At 44.8% G+C, this 25,993-nt stretch overlaps 1 protein-coding gene across 1 annotated transcript in view; it reads left to right on the top strand.

Moving 5' to 3' along the window:
• Window positions 1–599: 599 nt before the first annotated feature.
• Window positions 600–25,993, top strand: part of MINDY4B (MINDY family member 4B) — a 35,778-nt gene continuing 10,384 nt past the window's right edge. The window contains exons 1-10 of the mRNA XM_044254809.1: window positions 600–706; window positions 922–949; window positions 2,576–2,743; window positions 10,418–10,537; window positions 11,286–11,377; window positions 14,132–14,297; window positions 15,058–15,123; window positions 20,043–20,113; window positions 21,927–21,999; window positions 22,608–22,769. Of these exons, the coding sequence (XP_044110744.1) occupies window positions 600–706; window positions 922–949; window positions 2,576–2,743; window positions 10,418–10,537; window positions 11,286–11,377; window positions 14,132–14,297; window positions 15,058–15,123; window positions 20,043–20,113; window positions 21,927–21,999; window positions 22,608–22,769 (1,053 nt within the window). The remainder of the gene's footprint in view (window positions 707–921; window positions 950–2,575; window positions 2,744–10,417; window positions 10,538–11,285; window positions 11,378–14,131; window positions 14,298–15,057; window positions 15,124–20,042; window positions 20,114–21,926; window positions 22,000–22,607; window positions 22,770–25,993) is intronic.

Raw genomic sequence — 25,993 nt, 5'->3', positions numbered from 1 at the left:
CCCTGAAACAAAATCAAATCAGTCCTTCAAACTGTGTGCAAGATTTCTGTGTACTAAACTCTGTGTCAGACATCTGTTGGCCAGTTTCTTCCTTGGCCTCCATATGATCCAAAAGTAGTTGACACAGTTTTTGGATATCAACAGGATGGTGTTTACCCCTGCCCCCGCCCCCTTTTGGCTCTTTCTGTACCACAAACATTTCCACAGAGGCATGACAGCTTAAAGTACTATCACATTCCACCGGGATGGTATCCTTCGTCAATTAAATTATCTCAATTGTTCTGATACAGAGAAGTAATTGCAATCCTTTGTTTATAAACCTGCATCTTGGATTAAACATTCATGATATCTATACAGGGAACAATAATACACAAAGTATTCCACCTCTGATGAAAGTTGAGTCATGATCTGATAGCAGGGGCTTACATTGAGCCCAGAGCAGCAACGGTGTGGTGTGGTGTCCTCTCCTTGGTCACAAGTTGGGGCGGCCCTCCAGCTGGCCAAGCCCACAGAGCCAGCGTCTCGCTTCCCCACTATCCGACCTCTCTCTCCCAACCTAACAACTCCCTTCTTAATTTCCCCATCTTCCCCAAAGGACTATGCAAGTCTCGGACCAGGAGCAATGCTCCTGGGAGCTGGATTTGGAAGAGATAACCGGAAAAATTTCATTTCTTGACAAATGGCGGCAAATCTTCAGTTGTCACAGGTATGATGTGCTTGTTTTCTCGTTTCTCTAGAACCAGAGGGATTTCAGGTGTTTTATGCTCACTACATGAGTAGTCCCCATTATAGGCTGACATTTAAGATGTTTTAGGAATAACCATTTGTGGAGAGAGTCTTCGCTAGCAAGATTGGGTTTGAGGGGGTTTGAGGGTTGGATAGAGTAAGTCATTTACTTGATGTTTTCTCTTTCATTTATAGGTTGGGAACCAATAACACAACTCTTCAGGTAATTACTTTTCTCGAAGCCGATGTGTTTTCTTCTAGTTTCTTCTTCCAACAATCACATTAACGGCATAATCTGCATTTATTCTATGCACATAATGTTACTCAGGCACCCGGCATTTAACGTGTGAACACATAAAACTAGAAAGCTCGTTGAAATCTTGTCTTGTGCTTTCCTTTTTCATAAAAATCTCTTCCTACTTTTAAGTACTTTTCATCATTAAGAGCGCCATATGGTTATTATTTTAGAAAAAAGTAATATTAGAATCTAAGGTTCTTACACTTGTGAAATAACACTAGATTCTGACATCCAAGTGTTTCAGTGTTGCTGAAGAAAAGTAATTTTGAAAGTCGCTATCATCTTTATTCAGCTTTTGAAAAACTGTTTTCCTTCATCATTTTCAAATAAGGCAAAGGTGACTGAATTCAGGTGTTACTAGGTATTTTAAAATCTGTTACACGATAGAAGATGAAAGATTTTTTTTATCTCCTGTAACCTGGAAAGGTTACAAGGTAACGAACTTGGTATTTCAGATATTAATTCAATCTCTGAACAAACACAGCGCACAATAGGAAGGGGATTTTCCTGGCACCAATATATGATATGATCAAACAACTGAATTATTAATATTTTAACTGTAACGCTAAAGCAACTACCTCCAAGTAACCTGTCATCAGAAGCCTTATTTGTGCTAAAACTTTTGTAACCCTAGTCTAAATTAGAATCAGGGAGATAATGCTTCCATTTTAGTCCTGGAAGTATTAAGTGGAAATAGCTACCATTTGGGTGACTAGAATATTCAAAAGATAAAACAATCTTTGAAAGGAAAAATAAATAAATAAATGTCAAGTTACGCTTTATACAAGGAGAGGGAAACCCATCACTACAAATGCAAAGATTTTCCATTTGATTTACAGAATGTGTCATATCCCAACAGCCGTCTGCAATTTGGATGCTGTGTTTCTGAGATAAGAAAGCATCTTAGCCTCTAGGAATCCAGAAAAGAAGGCCGTTTCCTTCATGTTTCAGCTACCGATAGGGCAGATTTGTTTCACGACATTATTGAAGGTAGACCAGATGCTAACATATTTAAACGCCACAAGAATCAGTCAAGAAAAGCCAAAAATATTTTCTTTCCCTTAAAGGTAGGAGATGGATTTTTTAAAGAAAAAAAATATATAGCTCACTTATTAGGGAGCAGGAATCCAAGAGAATTAAAAGGAGGTAATCTGACTTTATTTAGTGGCCAGTGAACAACACGGGGAGGACCTTCCAGTACAGACTGGAAGGATTCATTGTTTATAAATTGTTGTCTTCTCAAAACAAGAGACAGTGACATTTACATTCTTCTCTAAACATAATTTCAAGTCAATGTCTTGATAGCATTAATTATGTTTCCATAGTTACATTTAACCTCTCCCAGTCACGTAGAACTTACGAGAAACCCCTTTGACACAGACAGTAGGGTTTTTCTGCCTCTTTTACTGCTATTTATCACTATTTTCTGATGTCTGTAAAAGGGAGGCAGTATTTTCTGAACACCGCTATTTCAGAGAGAAAGAGAGAAGAGGGGAAAAGCACATCACCAGCTCTGTTTGGTTTGTTTTTTGGTGGTGGTATTTTACACAGAATCACGAAGGCAACCACCCACCTGCTGATGAAACTGAAGCTGAAACGGGAATACCTCAGCCCGAACGACAAGGATATTGGCCATCAAGTAGCCTTTGTTCTATCCCCAAACCCCCTATCATCTCTTCAAAATCAGGCGGCTTTCCCATCTCCCTAGCAATGGCCACGGTAAGTATAGCTTGTCAATTAAACATGAAAGGAAACGTAATCTTCTCCAAACAACAAGGCTGGGGAATCTTATCTGCTGTCATGGGAGAGTATTATCGAAGATAAGACTACAGACGGTGGTTATTGGTAAAAGGAGACTATAATTAAAATGACTTCCTTATGCTATTTTTCAAGGACGTCGGTGATGTTACAATCTTTCCCTCCCAAACTCAGAGTGTCTCTATTCACTTCCTTGGTCTGCCAATTAACTTCGAGGGAGTGAGGGAGTTAAGTTCAAATAAATCACTATATAAGGTAAGATAGGGCAGGTGACGAGTGCTGCCAACAACTGCGCAGGAAGCCGAGTTGCTGGGTGAGGCAGGCTCTGTCCTTGCTGGCAGGGTCAGGGAGAGGCGGGGCACCTGGGCCAGGCCTGGTCCTGGGGCAAGGAGCTGATCTCAGGAAATGTTTTCTGGGGCTGCCAACGAGCCGGCAGATGTGAAAAGAACCTGACACTGAGGTTATTCAAGTGGATCTGGAAGCTCCTGGTCCCGGGGACCATTTGCTCAATTCCACACTTGATGGGTGGAAGCAGAGGGCTGAGGCAGAGACCCAGCAAAGAGGTGAACTAGCAGTATCTCATTGGGTCAAACAGGCCAGGGCTGGAGCCAACACCTTGGCAATGGTCCGAAGGCCCAACTGTCAAGGTCAAAGAGGCATGATCGGGAACTGGGGAGGATAAGCCCAGGGTCAAGCCAGGGGGAAAGGAACAGCTAGAGTGAGGGATCCCTTCGACTGGATTGCCTCCAAGATAGTTCTCTCAACCATAGTGAGACTCAGGACAATTTCTTCTCAGGACCTTCACCCTGACCCTTGAACTTGCGTGCTGTATCCTAAAGCCTCGGGCAGAGACTTTTCCTATGGGCCCTAAAACAAAGAACTGGAAGAAACACTTCTTCCTGAGGACATCCTGCCCTATACCTGAGCAAGCTACAGAAGGCACCCAGGATGATGAGCCTGGTCACCTGGTTACCTGGGCAAAAACTAGTAACACTTGCTGGTTGTAGGAGACCTGCCATGTACATACAGTTCCACAGCCCGTGCACTGCACACAGGGTCCCAGTTGAGAGGGATGAGTGGGGCTTGGAACCTCTGCTGGGCAAACCACACAGTCTCCACCTGCTTTTTGAGTTGGCCCTGAGTGCAGTATTTCCAACCCTGGATACAGCCTTTCCTTATGGTCCTCAGATATGACATCATCACATGTAGGGACCAAGCCCCCACAGTCCTTTTCATCTTGCATACCCTCACTGGCTTCATGGAGCAACTCTCTTTCCTGTCATATTTACAACACAAACGGACTGGGAGGCCCACAGTTCTTTCTCATTATCAAAAACCTTTCTGCCTTAATCCACCTTCCCTCTGCTGTTCGAAGACCAGATGTCACAGGAAGATAGATCAGCCAGGCCCTCATGAGATGCTGCACCTGCTTATGGACCTCACAGCCCCAGATGGTGCCTTAGCTCGTGTTTTATGTATCTAGTGAGTGGCTCGCCTTTCAGGGAATGAAGACAGGCAATGAACGTGGGATCCTGTCCAAACCTCCAGCGTTAGTGATTATTTGGCTTATGCTGTGCCATAGAACCAGAAGTTAGAGCACCTAACTGTATTTTACCAGAAAAGATAATGTTTTTGACAAACCATCGTTAATTAGAATGTCTTCCTGGCTCTGTAATGAATTTCTACGGGGACCGTCATTTTTGAATTTACAAGCTTCTGGAAATTAGACTACCTTTTCTATGAAAAAAGAGAAAGACCAGGGATCTATATCAGTATTAGCCCATATATACTTACAGAAATTCCAGAAGCCTTCAAAGAATGTAACAGTGGAGGGAAAGAGTGGGGCAGGAGACACAGGTAGGAGGGAGTCTTCTCTCAGTGTACCTTTTTGTACACTCTGGATTTGGAACCATGTGAATGTGTAATCTATTTTTAAAAACACACATAGAAATTTTAAAAACAGGAAAAAAAAAAAAAAAGGATTCGCAGATGTTTCCAAAGTCTTCTAGTCTCTCTTTATATTGTGGAAGCAAGAGAGGCTGAGTCTGAATTCCCCCACTTATCTACCAAACACAAACATGGTGTGATTGCACACCTCCCCCGTGACTTTTCCAAGGTAATTCTCCCACTTTCGGAAAAGCCTGGGGGACAAAAGAATCAGACCACTCTAGCCTGAACCGGAGTTGATGGAGTGTTAAGGAAGTCCCAGAAGTGGAGATAATTGATTTTTCTCTTGAAAAAAAAATTTTTCTTTGGACTTATTCCCATTATGTGGGCCAGATGATAGTGTGTCCTTTAAATAGCAATAGCATTAATTAAACACACCCTGGGATTTTGAGATGCTGAGTCTTGGGATTCTGAATACGTGTGTTCTAGGGAGGTGGTTTGGAAGCTTGACCAATTCTAATCGACGTTTCGTTTCGGCGGTGCAGCCTCCTGGCAAATTATCAGAGCTATTGAATCCTAATACTCACTGGAGAGTGCCTTTTGTTGTCATTCTCTCTCTTTTCCCTTCCCTGTTTGGGGTGGGGGGGGCCTGGGACTTCCTGACTTTAGCACACACTCTTTGCTGGGAATCTGCTAAGAAAGGAGTGGAGGTGAACCTTCTCTCTCCCCAGCTCTCCTGTTTCTCACCTTTTGTTGACCCATTTCCAACACGACAGCTTTCTTCCTTCCCCCAACCAAACACCTCCCAGTGCATGAGGTGTAATGACGGATGGCCAAGGCAGCGGCCCAGGTAGGATTACAGAGAACCTGAGCATCCTTCCTTGGGCTCTTCTGCCAGCACCTCTCTGCCCCTCCCCCCAACACTGCTTCGCTCCAGGGCACTTTCCCATCCTCCTCCACAACCAGGCCCTTCTCCAGAACCCAGCCTGGGAGACGTTCTTGTAGCCTCTTTTGTCAGCAGCCAATAAACCAACCCCTGGTGTGTTTGCAATACCACCCAGCACAATCGTATTAAAAATGTAACACTGGGAGATCAACGTATTCTGGTGGAGACCCAGATGAATGAAGCTTCCGTGGAGGATAACAGGCAAGGGGGTGGCTTTTTGGAAGTGGGAAGCACAGCCTGGTGCCCCAGCATAACGTCTGGTCAATAAATGAAACTCAGGGGATGTTTGCTTGATTAATTCACTGCTCTGGACAATTTCCCACAGAGGCATCTCAGTATGGGGCAGCGAGTATCAACTGTGTGCCCCTCAGGTGCCCTCTCTACCCTTCTCCACCCTGCTTTCTGCCAAAACTGACCTGGAGGGACTCCATCAACAGGGCTTCCTCCTCCTCTGGCTTCCTACTGAGTTTGACCAATGGGAGCCCCCCGGAGGGAGCCCGAAGGGAGGAAAGGGAGAGAGAAACCCAGGCACTGTGTAGCCAGCTGACTCCCTCTTCTCTTGTGGCAGTTCTCGCCCCAGGACTTTCTCCTTCCTGGTTCAGGTCATTCTCCCCAGCCCCCAACACTCTTCAGGTCTAGAGCAGATAGTGCTGCTCGCGGTGGGACACTGCGTTAGTTACTGTGTTTTCCCCACACGCAGCCCACATCTTTGTAGACAGTTCCTGTCTTCAACTTTCCTCAAGTTAATTACCCTGACTTAAGCATGCCATCTGTTCCCTGCTGGGATTCTTACTGGTACAAGTTGGAAGGCTTGCACTGGGGTCCCAGAGCTGCCATTTACAAAATACCTGACCTTGGGCACATACATAGCTGCTGTGTACCCCAAAATTTTTAATTGTAGAATGGAAGGGCCAAATTAGATTTTTTTAAAAAAAATTCAGCAAATGCTTATTGTGAACCTGTTATGTACCAGCCTCTGTACCAGATGCTGAGGGATCCATGTTGGACGTGATCAAGCCAAGAGTCTACTCCACCACTCTGTTTGACAGGCTAGGAGAAAGATGTTTCTTAGGACTCACTAATTCTAAAATCTCTGATTCTGTGATGAGCTGGTAGTTTCTAAGGCAAGAACAGATTTAGAAAAGAAGCTTCAAAAAGAGTTATTTTAACTCACGTTGGGGGCGGAGGCCAGTGTGGACATGCTCCCATCTGCATGGTCAAGGTTGCCGCAGGGAAAATCTAAGCCCAGGGACCAGAATCAAGGCAGTCAAGGCAAGGAAATTAAATGTATTGGGAAGAATGATCAGGACCTCTGTGTTTTTCTGCGTGTGTGTATGTGTGAACGTGTACATGTGTGTGAGTATGTATGTGTGAGTGTGTGTGTGTGAGCGTGCGAGATAATGATCCTCATCATTATCCTGATCACAGCAATCAGGAGAGAAAGGTACTCATTACAAATCCTTGAAAACTCACAAAGTGAAAGAGAGAAACTGTAAACCATGCTCGATTGTGTTAAATAGTAACAATCACTAGAGTCATTTATTAGGACAGTTTGCCATTTGTGTCTACTTACCAGGCACACAATGACATAAGTCTGTTATTGAATACACCAGGTTAATCTTGTGATAAGTTAGATTAGCTATGAAGGGAAATGTTATAGAGGTAAGATGAGTCACCTTTACTGTGACGAGGGCCAGTGGGTCTGGCCTGAGCGGCCCACGGCTCCTCTGTTCGAGGCCTGCCCGAGGTGTATCTGGACAGGCACACTCCCCACGATGGAAGTCGTACCCAGCAACAGAAACAAGGGTTTGGTTTGGTTTAGTTTGCAGAGTTTTAGTAATTGAATTTGAGTTCTAAGCCTTCTTAGTGCCAACAGTCTTCATCTCCCACATTTATCCACGGCTTCCCCTCTCCTCCTCCTTCCAGGCTCGGCTCTTTTCTCATCTGTGAGGGAACTTTCTTCCCTACAGTGTCCCAGTGGAGACAGGCTGTGTGTTCACAGAGAGAGTAACACCCTGCATTTACTCAGCACTCACGGTGGTTCCAAAAGCCTTTGTCCATACTTCTTCCTTTTCAATAATAGTCATAATGTGGATTGAGCAAGGATTATCTGCATTTCAGGATAAGCAAAGAAAATCTTAGCAAGGATGGGCAGTCTGTCCAAGTGCACATGGTCAGTGAGCGGCGGAAATGGGCTCTCAAGCCTGGAGTTGGGAGGGCTCAGTCTTTCTTCTGTCTGGGATGCCCTGATGTCAGGGACGAACTTGGATTCATTTTCAGGCCTCTCCTGGGGATGTCCTGGGTGGTGGCCCATTGACCATGGGGCACACTGAGTCTGTGTTTTCCAAGAGCAGCCTCTATGCAATTTGGCTCCCTCTCCTTGACTTGCTGTTGCCCCGAGACACCAGGGCAATAGCACTTTTCTTCAAGTGCACTCCTGGGCCCTTGCTCACCCCAAAATGCACCTGCCTCTATTTCTTTGTAGAGATGGTCTTTTCTTTTGATGGTGGGAGCAGTGACGGCCAGGAAATAAACTCCAGCTCCAGAACCAGATCATGGTCCAACAAGGGGAAAACCATTCCTCTCCTGCATCTGGCCTCTTAGAAATCATCGGGCTCTGGACCTAATGGCTGCCTGTTCTTTTTGTCCACACTCTTCAGCTGGCTGTGAATGTGTGAATGTGATACTCAAGGCTTCCAGGATCCACCCTATGGTACTTTCCAGTCTCAACTTGCATAGACTTCCTGCCCCATGGTTCTGGAACACACATATGTGCATACACATGCTCACTTCACAACGTCTCCTCTCCCTGGATGCTCTGGGTACTCTACGTGTGTGTGTGTGTGTGTATGTGTGTGTGTTTGCTGATCTTCTCCACCTAGCCTCCCCTCCATTATAGGCAATAGGCCACTGTGTGATCTGTCCCAAAGTGTGCGATATGTGCCTCTGCTGGAGCATGAGTGCTTTTAAGGATGTGTCATTAAGTAGCATATTAAATAGACTGAGTCACCTTGTGGGAAAATTAGCTCCTTCTTCACTCTGGGAGACCCCGGAGAAACACTCTGTAAGGGGTACACATGTTGACACCTCTTTAACACTTCCGACTTCCTTTTCTAATTAAAAAGAATGTGAGGTCAGGCATTTCATAGGCAACGGTTTCTAGCCTAAGTCAATAACATTGTTTTATTTCCATTATTTTTTTCTATATGGCAAATGATTTTGATTCCCCGTTAAAGATGTGATATGAAGTGTCCTTATTAAGTAGATATTTTTCATGGTATAAAAGAGTAGGTCAGGCTAATTAAAGATATCAATTTAATAATGATTGTCAACCAAAAAGGAGAGCAATCATAGGATGATACCCACTCAAAGCCGGGAAGGCAGAGTTGTGATGTTGGAACGGACTCAAAGCCCAGCTGTTTCTACCAGCTGCGTGACTTAGTCAAATACTTCTCAGTGAAAGGGGGAACAATAAGAGTACTTACCTCAAAAAATTAAACAAACATAATGAACATAAAGCACTCAGGCCAGTGCCTGGTGCATAGAAAATGCTCAATAAATGCTAGGTGCCATTTGCTGGCCCAGTTCAAATACTACCTCTTCCAGGAAGCCTTCTTGAGTGCTCCAGTCAGAAGTTCTCCTTCTTCTGTTCTCTCAAGCTGCTTTGTACCTACAGAACTTCACACATTCTATCTTATACACAGTTGTGAAATATTGGACTTTTTACATATCTATATCCCACATAGGACCAATCACATGCTAAATAACGAACATGGCCCTGATTATGAATGCATTCCCTTTTTTTTCTTGTGTTTGGCTTATAAAGGCTTATTTTTTTCTGGAAAGCTCTAGAAGACCCTCTCCAATCTCAACATGCTATAGAGTGTCCAGGAAAACCTTAAAGATTTTGGGGCACAGGAACAAAGAATGCTTGCTTAGTATCATTTATTTATTTATTTATTTTAAAGACTTTATTTATTTATTTGTCAGAGAGCGAGCGAGCGAGAGCGAGCACAGGCAGACAGAGTGGAAGCAGAGTCAGAGGGAGAAGTAGGCTCCCTGCGGAGCAAGGAGCCCGATGTGGGACTCCATCCCAGGACGCTGGGATCATGACCTGAGCCGAAGGCAGCTGCTTAACCGAGCCACCCAGGCATCCCACTTAGTATCATTTAAATCAGTATTGCAGTCAGGCTAGAAACACGGAGTCCTGTCTGTTTCTTGTTTCTAGAGCAGTTGAGAAAGACTCAAAGATGGGAGAGGTAGGGTCTGCAGAGTCAAGGCTATAGATAGGGACAAGAGGCACAGAGGCAGAGCAGCAGCCCATGGTGGACTGCAAGTCATGAAGGAGAGATGGCTGGCAATGGAGGGTGAGACAGATGGGAACAACAAGGTACAAAGTTGACATACTGAGCCTTCAGGATGAAAGAGTCTAGGGGTGCCTGGGTGGCTCAGTCAGTTAAGAGTCTCCATAATCTCAGGGTCCTGGGATTGAGCTCCACATTGCACTCCCCGCCCAGCAGGGAGTCTGCTTTTCCCTCTCCCTCTGCTCCTCTCCCCACTATTCTCTCTCTCTCAAGTAATAAATAAACTCTTTAAAAAAAAATAGTCTAAGTGAACCTGGTGTGACTCTTTTGCACAAGACTGTACAGTTAAGACAGGGAATAAGATAAAATGTAAACCAGAATGTAGGAAAGGGACAGGCCTATCTCCACAGGTTTACCACCTTACTTAAGGCTGTTTGATAAGCAATGTGTCTAAGAAGAATTATCTTTGTTTGAATCCTTTATTTCCCCTCTCCTCAGAAGTTACGGCAGACCATCTTTGGAAATGCCATGCAAGTCTTCAGCTATGACTGGAAAAAGGCCCATTTCCATTTCCATGATCCTTTTTCTGACCTGGCTTTTGCTTTGGAAGTAGGAAAGGTAATAATAGGCAAAAATTTTTTAAATATTCTGATTCCATATTCCCTATCCATATTTCCTTCTATTCTCATCCATAAGAATATATGTTTTCATTATAATCATTTGTAGAAGCGTGTCTCATATAATTTAAAATTTAACCTTAAATGATAAGAGGCTGTTTAAAATTATAGCTCAGTGTCAGGATATAGCAAAGTCTCGACCTCCTTCCCTCCATGCCTCACCCCGATACACCATGCCCTCCCCAATTCTAGTTTTCCTGGCTCTTCTCTCCAAGTTCTATGTATCCCTGAGGATGTGAAGGCAGGAGATCCAGGAGCTCCTTCCTGGCTTGTTTAAAATCTCAGTAATTCATGTCCTCAATTACCAGTCACACAGAATTTCAAGGACTAGCCAAAAATTCCCGACATCCTCCAAGTCTAAAAGCTGGATAGGAAGTGGGAGCATGGCAGAGGTAGGGTGGAGGAGGACCCATGTTCCCAGGTGCCAGTCTACAGGGTTCCACAAAGAAGGTGGTTGTTGCAGATTCTGGTCCAGCCATGGCATTTGACCAGAGCCCGCATACATAGTATGGTGTCCCTTCGCTCAGCTGAGGGATGCTATATACCAGGAGGAAAAGGGCTGCAAGGAATAGATGGCATCCATTTCCAAGAGTTCTCCTTTGTCATGTTGGCCCCATGGGGTTCCAGCACAATTGTAAAGCTCTGCTCCCAGCCCTCACATGCCTCACTATTCATCTTCCCCGTGTCAGGGAGGTGCCCGAAGCATTCAGATGGCTGTACAAGGATCCATCATCAAACACTTGTTGTTTACCGGGAAGGAAAAAGACTGTAACCTTCACAGGTAAGGGGCCTAGAACCACTTGAGAGATTTAACCATCTCATGAGAACCTTTGTGTGCCAAATAGTCACTAGGGAAAATTCCCTGCGTGGCCTCAGGAAGGGAACTTATCTCAGGAAACCAAAATGGCTCTGGTTCTCCCAGAGGGACTGGATTTGGTGGCTGGGGAGGACTCTCCTGGAGCCACTCTCAATGGCTGCCAGGATAATGTTGACAGTTCTTATGCTCTGTGGCAGATCCTCTTGTCAAGTAAAGCGGTGCACCTGGTCTCAGGTGGGCTTACTTGACAATATTTGATGTGGGAAACCCCAAACTAACAATTTCAAGGAGGAACAAAAGGGCTGCTTTCTAAAAAACCCTGATAAATGGAGGATTAATTCTCCTATTTCACCAGGCTGGCAAAGTACAGTTTTTGATAGTTGCCTATTTAAGAAAATCAGTTCAAATGGCTTTACTTAGAAGTCAACAAACCTCATCATGTGCAAAGCTCTATGCTTGATATTAGAAAAAATATAAACAAGTAAAAGGTATATATCTACCCTCAGCAGGATAAGTTATCCCTCAAAACAGGAACTAAATGTATAATTTTTCTAAGATCATGAAATGCAGTTTCCTGACAGAGCAAGAGGTGGAAATTCTTTATACAAGTGATTTGTGAAGGGAATGTCCAGTTGGAAAGGAAAAAAGTGCTTTTACCCTTCTAGCTTCTTTGGCTGGTCTAATAATTAACCTGACATTAGAGAGATTAACAGGAGAAAAACAAACAGAAGTTTAATAACATGTATATATCCTGTATACCTAGGAGAAACCCAAGAAAATTGAGTAACCAAAGGCATCACCTTAAATACCAAAGGCATAGCCAAAGGCATCGCCTTAAATACCATCTTTAGTGAAAGACCAAAGAAGGTGTTGGGGGTGGGGATTCTGTTATGGGAGGTTACCAGGAAAAGCACAGTAAACAAGGGTAAAGTTGTTTTGTAGATTTACATCTGTGCATTCTTTACTGATAGGAGTTTCTAAAGATTTAGAGCCATCCCCCTCCTCCAGTGAGGGAAACATCCTTAAAAATGGAGATTTCCCTTAAAATGTCTTTTACAAAAAGCTAGCTTCTGAGTTTCAGAACTTCCCTTGAGCCTGTAGTTTGTTTTTGTTTTTGTTTTTAAATAACCAGTTTAAAATAATCAGTATGCTAAAGAGTCATATGTTGGAGTGGCAAGAATCTCTCCCCTTTGGCCCTCAGGAGCTGTAAGAGGGAAGCAGGAAAGGGAAGGAGAAGCAGAAGAATGTGGTCTGCAGCGATATCCAGCCTCAGTCTGATCCCATGTGAGCTCTGCAACCTCAGCTGCCCCATCTTCAAAGAAGGAAGTGGGGCCTTTGTGCTTCCCCCCTGGCCATTGGCTTTGACCCATGCCTCAAAAGGCAGGCCAAACTCGTAATTACTCCCGGGCAAGGTGACTCTAGCTCTTCAGAGAAAGTTGAAAAGTAGGAGCCATGAGTAGCAGTCCCTCAAAGCAGCTGGGGGAGTTGTCTACCAACTAAGTAAAAGGGACCTCAAGGAATCTAGATGAAACACACACATACTTGCTACACACATAAAGCACTTAGCACAGGACCTGGCGTGCAGAAAATATTAACTATGTGGTAACGAGGAACCGTCTCATAGACCTGCCCCACGAAGACTTCCTGAACCTTCTTGCTCACAAGTCCTGTCTCCTTCTCCTGCACGGTCAAAGCACTTTGTTTTATTCTCATCCACTTCCTCAGACTAGAGTTTTGGAGTATGAAACTCCTTGGAACTCATTTCTGTATCATCACAGGGCTAGAAGAATGATAGATACCATGGTTGAGTTTATTCGTGAACCCCCATCACGTGTTTCTCTAACAGTTGTCTGTGTTAAACATTTAGAAAGCCAGCCTAGTAAAGGTCTACCACATAAAGACTGGCTCCCATTTCCCGGGAAATGCTGACAGCCTGGGATAGCTCCCTAGACTATCGTGGTGAAGAGCAGGGAGTAGGAGCAAGGCCGCCTGATTTCAGGTCACTGCTCTACCACTTTCAGGGTGAAAGACCAGGGGCCAATCATTCAACCTCTTTTTCTTTCTTCTCCTCTAAAATGCAAGGAACAGTAGTAACTACTTCACAAGGTTGAAGTGTGGATGAAATGAGGTGACATGTGTGAAACCCTTAGAATAATGCTGGGGGGAGTGAGTGGCAGGTGAGCCTAAGCTACAAGTCAGTGAGGGTGATATAAGGTGAGTCTCCAGTGAGTCGTGGGCAGGACAGATAAGAATAGCCCATTAAAGGTGCACCAGGGCACGCAAAAGCACGGAGGTGGAATGTAGGAAGTATGTTCAGGGCACTGGTCCTGTGGGACAGGGGTTTGCAAAATAACGCTGGGAAGTAACACTGCAAGGATTGTTTAGGGTCACCCTCGCAAAGGGCCTGTAATTGGGGTAAGAAGTTTGGCTCAGTCTCTGCTGGAGTTCAGGGGAGGGGACATCGGTGGGGACTCAAGCGGGGTGATGACTCACAGGGCAGCACTGGCTAAGATCACGAAGAGAAATAATATGTGAGGATGCCAGTTCCCGTGATAGAGTAAAAACAGGTCCTCCATGACATTCTCACGGGGTAGGTTGAGGAAGGAACCAAACAGACCCACCTGGGGTTCAGAAGGGGACTTCAAGGTGGAGATACCTCACATTCGTCTTGGTGACTGTTCATGCTCCTGTTTTCCTACCCAAATTCCTGTGCTGTAGTTTATGTGCAGTAAGCAAACGGGAGCAGGACCAGGGCCTGGCTACGGTACTGGCTGGCATCCTGTGGATGGCAGGAGCTGCTGAGAAGGCCACCATCTGTCTTGTCACCGAGGACACTTATGTCCTCTCGACTCCTGACTACTCGGGAGATGATTTCACAGAGCGGGTAAGTGCAGCCCCGCCCTTTCTGCCAAATAAAGGGCCAATGAAGCCTAAGAGGGTATTGGATTCAACATGGAAATAAAGACGAGGTCTCATCCATGCTCCTCGAAGAGTCCAATGTGGTCAAAGGAATCTTCCAAAGGAGGTAGGGACCAAGAGATGTAAGTGATTCAGGCAGCCTTAGGAGAGAATCCTGCTGTGAATTTTTCCTTCCAGAATTCACCACGATCAAAAATATTCCATGCCTGGGGCGCCCGGGTGGCTCAGTGATTTAAAGCCTCTGCCTTCGGCTTAGGTCATGATCTCAGGGTCCTGGGATTGAGCCCCGCATAGTCTCTCTGCTCAGCAGGGAGCCTGCTTCCTCCTCTCTCTCTGCCTGCCTCTCGGCCTACTTATGATCTCTGTCAAATAAGTAAATAAAATCTTTAAAAAAAAAATCCCATGCCTGAAATTATAGACGGCATTTCCGTAACCACTATCTTAAACTTTGCTGAGTTCTACCTATGAGGAAAAAATATGTTTATGGTCTTATGGCTCAAGATATCATATTGGTTTAAAACTAAGGAATGGAAAAGTGAGGTCAGGCCATCCACTCTCACTATGTCCGTTTTACATGGCCTTGTATAAGATAATATGGCTAGTTTTAGCCGTGTGACTCTGCAATGAAACAAAAAGCTCCCTTGAGGAAATAACAGTAAGTTGACATCGTATGGATGTAGCTTTCATCTTCCTTTTCATTTTTATCTTCTATTCCTGATTTATAGCTCCAGCTGTTTGAACTTACAGAGAAAGAAGCCACTGAGAGATTCATCTATGATCATTTACAATGTGTAAGTGCTTAAGTGTTGAGATAATTCCTTTATGTTGAACTGATCTTACAGGAATCTTCTTTCTTTTCCAAAGTGTATTTCTAATGATGCTTATTAAGAAAACCAGGTCATTTTGAAAGCTAAGAAAGGGCTGAATGAGAGAAAGAGAAGCCCGCCTCTCCCTCCCCGCAGCCTAAAAAGAGGCCAGCTCACACACAGGCCACTCACAATTGCCTCTTTGTCCCTGACTAATCAAACCCAGAGAATAATACTATAGAGGGCATATGCCAAGATTTCTTTTGTGGAAAGAGAATATGTCAAAGCAGTCTTGCCTCATCTAACGGATAAAACATAAAAAGGCTCAACAACGAAGGCCCTAGTCTAAGGTACCAAAATGACCATTCACAGTGACTCCAAGGAAAGGACTTCTGGTCTGAGAGACGTGGCCCCGTTTCAACTGTTCTCCCAGCACCTTCCACACAGTGTCCTTCTGGTGGCCATGGCTTTTGCCCACTTCCCAGAACGGGACAGTGTTGGTGGAAAATCTAAGGTGCTCTTTTAAGATTCCTTTGCAGGGAAAGGAATGAATGCTGCATATCTAAAGAATCAGAACCGTAAGGGGTAAAAGAGGACAGTTAGCAGGGTTACCATGAAGCCATGCAAGTATGGATTATACAGAAGGGGGAAATGTGTTCCATGAAACTCATCGCTCTGTTCCTTCGGAAGGCAATAAAGGCAGAAAGCTCCAGCATGAGTTCTCAGCCACACATTGGCTCTACCATCTTGATTAGACTGGTTACCTGAGGCCTACCTCCCCCGCCATCTCACAGGTCTGTGTGGCCGGCAGAAGAAAGTCCCCCTCCCCCACCCCGCACAAAGATGTCCATACCCTACCCCTTGGAACCTTCAGAGAAAAGGGGGATTAAGGTGGCTAATCAGATGACTTAATTTTTTCATTTTTTAAGATTTATGTTATCTAAGTGTAGGTGACATTCCACGTTATATTAGCTTCAGGTGCACAACACCGTGATTCAACAATTCCATGCCATGATCCAATGCTTTAAAATAGGGTGGGTTCTCTGATTACCCAGGTGGGTCCGAGGTAATCACAAGGGCCCTGAAATACAGAAGAAGACAGACGCGGAAGTCCGAGGGTGTCATGAGAGAGCAGCGTCCCCTGCCCTTGCTGCCTTTGAAACTGCAAATGGGGCATGGGGGGACAGGGTCACCAGAAGCTGTAAGAGACATGGAAACAGATTCTCTCCCTGAGCCCCTAGCAGGCCTGCTGACATCTCGATTTGGGCTCAGTTAGACCCATTTTGGACAGCTGACCTCTAGAACTGTAAGACAGTAAGTTTGTATTACATTTTATTAAGTGTTTAATTTTAATTCCAGCCTAGTTAACATACAGTGTTATTGGAGTTTCAAAATTTGTATTATTTAAACTACTAAATTTACGGTTATTTGTGGCAGCCTCAATATAAAAACGAAGAAACCCACATGATAGATGATAGATTTTAATATCTGACATGGAATATTAAGTTAGAAGCCAGCTTAGGGACTCTGTTGTGGGCAGGAGAGGTTTGACGGGGTGACTCAGAGAGAGCGGACCACGTAAGAAAGGTGCCTTCCAGCAAAGAGAGGCAAGCCCTTTCCTCTTTGTCTTCTGTGTGCTGCGCTCAGGCCTGGGGTAGTCTGATTCACTTGGAAGGGCCCCCACATCCGCAAAGGCTTCCTCAGTGCAGCCAGAGTGGAGAATCAGAGGGTCAGAGCTGTGCACACTACAGACTGAGAGTCAAGCCGGAATCAGCAATACAAGCCCAAAGCAGGGGCAGACCACGTGGCGTGGGTGAGCATGGCACAGCCGGGCTTCCCGGGTCAGACAGACCCGTGCTGACTGTCACCACAGCCTCCCTGGGATAGCGTTGGTTTCATGCTTGATGCTTCTCTCAAGGGCATCCCCAACCAAGGACTGCCCATTACAATGAACCCTGACCCTAGACCATTACCAAAGCCCATTCAAGATGCACCAGTCCCATGACCTATTCCTGTGTCCCACCTTGAGACAGAAATCTCAAGATGGAGCTCTGAGAGCTACGTGTGGATAGCAAGACCTATCTGACTTTCATTCCCCTGAAATTCAAGACCTGAATTTCATCCCCCAAGAAGATATGGGCAAGTCCTAACCCCCAGAGCTTGTGGAGGTGATCTTATTTGGAAAGGAGGTCTTTGCAAATGTAATCAAGTGAAGAAGGAGGCATGCTGAATTAGGCTCAGCTCTACTCCAGGGACTGGCATCTTTTTTTTTTTTCCTTTTTTAAGATTTTATTTATTTGACAGAGAGAGAGAAATCACAAGTAGGCAGAGAGGCAGGCAGAGACACAGAGAGAGAGGAGGAAGCAGGCTCCCTGCAGAGCAGAGAGCCCGACGCGGGGATGGATCCCAGGACCCTGGGATCATGACCTGAGCCAAAGGCAGAGGCTTTAACCCACTGAGCCACCCAGGCGCCCCATGGTATCTTTAGGAGAAGAAAAGGGCAATGTGGACACAGACGCAGACATGCAGGGAGAACACCATGGGATAAAGCAGGCAGACAGACGGGAGTGATGCAGCCGACAAGTCACCACATTCCACCAGAAACTCCAAGATGCCAGGAAGGATCCTTCCCTATGGCCCTCAGCGAGAGCGTGGCCATGCTCTGACACCTTGATTTCAGATGTCCAGCTTCCGTAACTGTGCCAGAACAAATGCCTATTATTTTAAGCCCTTCAGATTTCTGGCAATTTGTTACAGCAGTCCTAGGAAACGAATATACCCATCATATGCAATTGGCAGCAGTAGCCCACACCGTGTTGTATTTTTAAAAAATTTGACTTAGCAACTGTCAAAAACAATCAGGAAATTCCACATAAAAAAACAGATTTTTTAAGCTTTTCCCCCCAAATCAGGAAATCTGGCTGTATTAGCCCTATCTTCTAGTATGTCCTCAAATTAGCTGACATGGGGGCCCGACTCCCCTTGGACAAGTTATGAGAAACTCGTTGATGCCACTTACCAGGTCAAAGGGCTTTGCAGATGTGATTAAGTTGAAGACCTTTTTATTTTATTTTTTTTTAAGATTTTATTTATTTATTTGACAGAGATCACAAGTAGGCAAAGAGGCAGGCAGAGAGAGGGGAGCAGGGAAGCAGGCTCCCCGCTGAGCAGAGAGCCTGATGCGGGGCTCAATCCCAGGACTCCGGGACCACGACCCAAGCTGCAGGCAGAAGCCCCAACCCAGTGAGCCACCCAGGTGCCCCTAAGTTGAAGATCTTAAAATAGGGGGATTATCCTCAATTTTCCTGATGGGCCTAATTAATAAGAACAGGCTTATAGGGAAAGTAGATGTCAGGAGAAAGAAATAGATATGAGGGGAGAAGCAGAGGGAGAAGAGGGATACCATCTTTGGTCACAATGTGGGATCATGAGCCATGGATAAGGATAGCTTCTAGAAACCGGAAAAAGGGGGGCGCCTGGGTGGCTCAGTTGCTTAAGCCTCTGCCTTCAGCATAGGTTGTGACCCTGGAGTCCTTGAATTGGGCCCGGCGTCACTCCCTGCTTACTGGGGAATCTCCTTCTCCCTCTGCTTCTCCTCCCCACCCAGGTTCTCTTTCTCTCTCTCTCAAATAAATAAATAAAAATCTAAAAAAGAAGAAGAAGAAGCTGGAAAAGGAAGTGAACAGCATGGCCCATAAAGCCTGCAGAAGAAACACAGGCTGGCCAGCAGTTTGAATCAAACTCAAGAAGTGACACTCAGGTTGAACTTTCCAGACTATGAGACCATAAGACAATGAATTTGGGTTGTTTTGCGCCACCAAGTCTGTGGTGATTTGTTACGGCAGTAATAGGAAGTAATAGGAAGCTGATAGGTCAGCATCCCGGTTTGCCTCAGGGCCCACCTTCCCCCATTTCTCTCACACTCTGCAGGACACCCATTTGGGTTCCTGTCTGGCTCCTATGGCACTGGAATTTGTTTCGCCTGAGGGTCCTGCCTCTGCCAGTTCACAGAGCGTGAAGGGGACAAATTAATCCATAAAAGGGAAAGCACCTGCATTTTAGTGGAAGCCTTCCTGATACAGTGCCTTTAAAGGAGAGGTTTTAACCCTGGGAACCTTGAAAGGCAGCCAAGGCACTAGTTTTCAGCAGGCAGAGAATTGACATAAAGCTAAGGCCTACTACCTGAATGTGGCTTGGGCAATTTGGATTTGATCCAGGAGATCACGGGGCACCTTTGGAAACTCGTGAGCAGAAAAAATAACCTGGGCCAGAGAAGAGACAGGGGAGAAGTGCCTTAAAGAGGGACGGATACTAATTTTGCTTGGTTCTTGCATGTTCCAAGCACGAAGGCAGGTACTGTGCAAGAGGCCATTTAACTTTTGCAACAAATCTGTACTTTATCTGCAATTGTAGATGAGGAGAGTGAAACTCAAGCATGTCAGTAACTGGGAGTGGGAGTAGAACTGTTTTGAACCTAGATCTGTGTAACTCCAAAGCTATTTCTATAAAGCGTCTCTGCTCCCCTGCAGCAATGAGGAGGGAGGGATGCCCCACCCAGGGAGAGGCTGGGAAGGGCGCCAGCCAAGAGCACACAGAGGGCCTGGGCTAAGGATGGACGCCGGAAAAATGGAGAGGAAGGATACACTACACCTGAGCCAGAATTCAAAGACAGCCACGTGACAGACATGGAGGAAAGAAAAAGAGGTCAAAAAGCAAGAGAACGACAGTGCCTGAGATGAGGCAGGATGCGTTTGAGAGTGAAGATGACCCAGGGAAACTGTCCTATTAGCAGCTTTTCTAGCTTCTTGGGTATAAATCCTTGAATACATGACTAGAGATAGACATAGGTGCATTGCTTTTAGCCAAACATGCTTTTTTTTTTTCTTTTTGTCCCCCCCAAACAGTTCAAAGGGGAAGGAAGCCATGGTGTCATCTTGTTTCTTTATAGCCTCATCTTCTCCAGAACATTTGAAAGGTAAATTCAATGAATATCTGCACAGGCATTTCCTACTGCTCTGCGATCACGGAAGTGATGTCCTCTCGCATTGGAAAATATTTTCATGCCCCGTTGGAAACATGAGTACAGTTTTTTTCTAGTCGATGCTCTTCTGCTGCTTCATCCTTTTCTATAGTCGGTTGGGCCATAATAACGAGTGAGTAGATATCATCAGGAAGGTTTGATTCTGCTTTTCTAGGACAGTGGTGGCTTCCTTCTTCAGGTGGTCATAAAGACGGACAGATAACTCCAAAACATATTTGCATAATTGTCATGATAAAACTGTTTTATGATTTATAGACACAAGAAAATCCACAGATCTTTATTTTGTCTCTGTGATATGCAAAGCCCTGTTCTTGGCACCATGGGAAATAACAAATAAAAAAAGAGACGGCCTGACCTGCAGGATCGGCTCTGAGAAAAAGAGGACGTATACACAGAGATACTGAGCGTGGCACAGGTGGTAATTCATGTACCAAGTGAGGCGTAAAGACAAGGAGTCGTAGGGGTTTCTAGAGGAGGTAGGGTCCCCAGCTGACAGACTAGTCAAGGAAGGCTTCCTAGAAGAAGTGGACTTTCTTCCGGGCTCTGAAAGGAAGGTAAGCTCTTGAGAGTCAAAGAGAGATAGAGAGCCTCCTGGGAGGAAGAGTTACAAGCCCGAAAGCAGCATTCCGAACACTTGCTTTTTGCACAATGTCATCATATTTTTGTGGTCTGTATTATTATTTGCTTAACAGCTTACTTTAAATCATATATTTAGATATTAACTTTTTCTAAACATCCATATCCTTTTATTTTTTTATTTTTTGACACAGAGAGAGAGAGATCACAAGGAGGCACAGAGGCAGGCAGAGGGGGGCGGGGTGGGGGGGAAGCAGGCTCCCTGCTGAGCAGAGAGCCCAATGCAGGGCTCCATCCCAGGACCCTGAGATCATGACCTGAACCAAAGGCAGAGGCTTAACACACTGAGCCACCCAGGCCTCCCCATATCCTTTTAATCATGTATTTGCTGTACAAAAGAAAAATGTATTAAGCACATTACTATATATATTTTTTCATATATATATATATTTTTCATTTATTTTTTAAATCACGCCACACTTTGGGCAATGCTGCCCTGAATTATATCTGATGTCACCAAGGCACTCATGGTGCTTGACTGAAGTTTTCAGTTCCAGTCACAGAAGTAAATGACCTCCAGGCCTGTGAATAGGTTCCTTCAAGAACACATGACAGCTCACACGCCAGTACTCAGCACCTCTCCCGAGAGAGCTGGAGCCCCATTCCACCTTGGCTTCACACGGTCCAGGGTAGGACCGCCACCCCTGCTCCCCGGTGATACAGTCAGGAAATGGGCTTCCCCCCCAAACTGGTATTTTTCACTTGAACAGTCTGTTCAACTCAGTCTTGGGCCAGCACCCTCTGGAGTGGTCATGTGTCACTGTCCTAAGCCAAGCGTGCCTTGTCACTCAGAGCAAACAGTTTCTCCTGCGTCCAGCACCCACACAGAGCACACACACGTATGAATCTGTCACTTCATCCTTCTCCCTTACCCCTCGTCAGCAGCTTCCCCCAGCTGCATCCCTAGCTTTTCCCCATCACCTCTGCAGCCTCCATCCCAGAGGCTTTTCCAGTTAGAGACAAGAAGGTGCGAGGCACACGGGAAGGACAGTGACCAGGCAAACTCACTCAACCGCTGCTCTGTGCTGGGAGGTGGAGGAAGGAGAGGCTGCAGGTTGCTGCTGCTGTCGTTGTCTCTGACTGAAGGCTGATGGCGTCTCGCATTCCGCAGGCTTCAGATGGACCTGGATGCTTCCACCACTCATCTGCTACAACCAAGTGCTGGGAGTTTCCTGTGCAGGCAGGTAGGTTGGGAGGCTTTACCTTTCTATTGTAGAATCTGAAATAGGCTTCTTTTTTTCCCCCCCAATTAAGCATATTCTCTCCTGAAGTGATGAGTAATCGAGTTATCTTTGAAAGACTAAGAAGATGCTCGCCTGAGTTTGTTATCAGAGTCTACCTTCCAATTTCCACCATGGTCTTCCCAGTTTACCTCTGAGAGCCCCACATCCCTGAGATTCTACAGACCTGTTAGAAAATACCTTGACAAAGCCCACCAGGAATCCCTAGTAATGGAAAGAAAAGTATTGTAACAACAGCTTCATGCACTGCTTCTTAAATCATAACTATGGAAAGCAGAGTCTAAAAGAAATGGAAAGGGAAGGAGGGCAAAGAGATCTGAGTGGGGCACGTGAGGTTCTCTGGGGTATCGCTGAAGAAACAAAGTCACTAAAGTTCTGCTTAAACCCTACCAAATGTCCGTGACCTGTTTTTCCTTAATTAGATATTATGTCATTTCATTCTTTTAAGGAAAACTGGTAAAATTTTTTAGTGATTATTAAAAGAAAAAAGAAATTCAGTCCTTCTGTCGTCGCTATCTAAAATGTAAACATTTGCGAACCATATCATCTAGGCAGTTTTGAACATGATTCTGACCGGAAGAGCCAGCCCAAATGTCTTCAATGGCTATCAGAAGGGAGAGTCGCAGGAAATATTACATGGAGTCCTGACCCGAAGTGAGGTCGGGTATTTGCGGTGGTGTAAGCATGTCTCAGAGGATGATAGACTTTCTCAGGTGAGTGTGTTTGGGTTCTCAAGTACACGACCAGAGTGTCAATGTTTTGGTATTTTTTTCAGTCTCTATATTAAGGCAATGAAAATCTGAGCTAACATTTTCCTTTACTATATTCCTGCCTACCTCCCACCCACCACATACACACATATAAACAGAGAGACTTTCAGAGTTTCGATGTAAATATCCAAGTCTACTGTGCTTGCTTCACATTTTATTGTATGCATTTTTATCTAGAGTACAGGTAATATAAGTAACAGGCAAATAACTTTTTTGGAAAAAAATATTTGAAATATACAGATGAAAGGCAAACCTCCTCTATCCCCATCCAGCTACAGGCCTCCTTCTCAGAAATCAATATTCTCAGCAGCCCATGGGTATCTTCCCAAATCTTTGTTTATGCAAATAAATACATATTTTCTATCCCTTGCTTAAAGTTAAAAAAAAAAAAAAAATCACTGGGGAAGAAAGGCTTCTGCCCCACTCCCTCTTAAATTCTTCTCAAAAAGATTTCCAGCCCAGGAGATTTACAACCTCTAACAAGCAGAAAGTAGAATGTGCCATTGAAAAAAATAATCAGAGAATTAAGTAAGATGTGATTCTGCAGAAACAAACAAGAGAGAGGGTGAGAAAGCAAACAGACCCACCCCAAACCGCAAATCTAAGATGCTTCTGTGATATTTTCACAAAGATCTCCATCCTAAAACCCAGGGAAGGCAAGGTGGGTTCAGTGAAAATCCACGCTTCTCTGGAGTGGCCAGGAAATTAGCTGGGATGTAATTCAATAGGAATTACCCCTCCTCCCAAGCCCTTCACCTGTCCCCGACCTCTCCCAGCCACCAGCACCAAAAGAGAGACTTGCTGCTCAGTGCCTGTTCTGTCCTTCACCCTCCCAGTTCAGCTCAAAATCCTTTTCGTTGCACGAGACTTCAGGCTTTAAAAAATCCCTTTACACCCAGAGCCTCACTTGTCTCCCCTCCTGCTGTTGGCTTCAGCCACAATGCCTTATTCATGAAAACTGCATCCCGTTATACCTGCAAACCATGTAGCTGAGGGCACCAGAGAAGTAGAGCTTGACCATAGCAGAATTAAGTACATTTTGCATACAAGCGTGTTCAGAGTTTGCTTATTATTCCTTGACTTTGGAATCCAGGCCCCTCACAGAAAAACAAGAAGCAACAGAGAAGCTACAAGTGAAAAAAATGAACCCATTCCCATCACCCAGAAGGGTCAATCCTTTCAGCAATGCTTCCTTTTCTTTTTCTTTCTTATATAAATATATCCTATGCTTACTCTATGGAAACCCGATTTCTATCATTTAACACAGATATCTATATGTGCCAACGAATGTACGTCCTTCGTCACATTTAAAGGATGCAAAGAGTTCCACGGCACAGGTGTGAAAGACCATACTTGGAATATACCCTGGACAGAGAAGGGATTTGTTATTGTTATAAAATTCCCAATCACTTGGTTTTAGATAATCCGGGAACTCATCTTAGGATTTGATAGATCTAGAATAAACAGGAAAACTAAGCCACAAAGAAGAGAACTCTAGATTTCACTTTACCTATTTTTCTCTCTCTTTTTTTTTTTTCAACCACACATGGTCACTTGGCAGTCACGGTCACACACTCCTCACCTCTCCCAGCCCAGTAACAGGCCAAGACTTAGTTTGGAGAAAAATGGCCGGACACGGGAGGGGCAAGTTTCAAGGAGCAGGGGGCACAAAGGCAACAGATGTAATTTGACTCCTTTGTCTATGATTATAAAGCTCTTTCACTCTATTCTCATTATAAACTACTGAGATTTAAAGCAGCGTTTCTCGAATTTCAGTCAACGGCACAGGTAATTCGTGGCTTTGTCACAGCTCCACACCTGCTGCACGCTCTGCTATTATTTGATTAATATTTTTCTTTAAATCAACTCACTTTAAAAATTTGAATATAACCATTTCTGCAGCAGTAATACAAGCCACGGACTTGACGTGCTCATTATTTTTCCCCCCTAATGCTTCAAAGAAATAAATATACAGATTTTGTTTTAAAGCTTACCCCTGGGCTACTGGCTTCCTGCCACAGGCCACCAAATGGCACTTGCGCCGTGCTTTGGAAACCCGGAATATAAGTGAGGGGGTACCTACCGTAACATGCAGGGAGCGGCCCTGACCTGAAAACCTGGAGGTTCTGCCCTGCTGCCCCTCATGGGGTGTGACTTGGGCCGGGCACTCACCCTCTCTACAGTGGTTTCCTCATCTCAGGCTCGTGTCCTAACACCTGTTCTGCAACACGCGACAGATGTGAAGAGCAAACTAGATCATGAATGCCAAAGCCTGTTGGAAAGCAGAGTGACCTGGACACATATAAGCTTATAATGGATGATAAAGGCCATGTTCATTGATCTTCTCCTAATTGTGAGGCTCTGTGTCCAGATATAAAGATGAGTCACACATGGGCCAGTACTTGCACACACACTGACTGTCTGGGGAAGGCTCTAGGCAGTAAATGATGGAGAACAGTGCTCTGCACTGGCTGCGCACTGAAATCACCTGGAGAGTTTGGTTTTCTAATCATTTTATATTTTAGAGCAGTTTTTTTCCTCAACAAAATTAAGTGTAAGGTACAGAGATTTCCCATATATTCCCTGCCCCCACACATGCATAGACTTCCCCATTATCAACATCCCCCGCCGGAATTGGCATGTTTGTTACGTTGGTGAGCCTATGGTGACACATTGTGATTATCCCAAGTCCACAGTTTACATTACCGTCTCGGTGTTGTGTACCGTATGGATTTGGACAAATGTATAATGACATGTGTCCACCATTACAGCATGATACAGAGTAGTTGCACTGACCTAAAATCCTCCATGCTCTCCTCATCCCTCCCTGCCCCCATCTGAAGCAACAACTCATCTTTCTACCATCATCTATGGTTCTACCTTTTCCAGAATGTCACATGGTGGAATGATAGAGTACGTAGCCTTTTCAGACTGGCTTCTTTCACTTAGTAATATATAAGTTCAAGGTTCCTCACTGTCTTTTCACAGCTCAATTGCTCATTTCTTTAGAGTGCTGAATAATATTTCATTACCTAAGTAATACTCCATAGATGTACCAAGGTGTATTTTTCCATTCACCTACAAAAGACATCTTGGTTGATTCCAGGTTTTGGCAAATATGAATGAAGCTGCTATAAACATCTGTGTGCAGGTTTTTATGTGGACGT

The sequence above is a fragment of the Neovison vison genome, chromosome 6, assembly GCF_020171115.1.
Source record: "Neovison vison isolate M4711 chromosome 6, ASM_NN_V1, whole genome shotgun sequence".
NCBI lineage: Eukaryota > Metazoa > Chordata > Mammalia > Carnivora > Mustelidae > Neogale > Neogale vison.
Note: the sequence above shows the minus strand (reverse complement) of the source record. Positions and strands in the feature narration are given on the sequence as shown.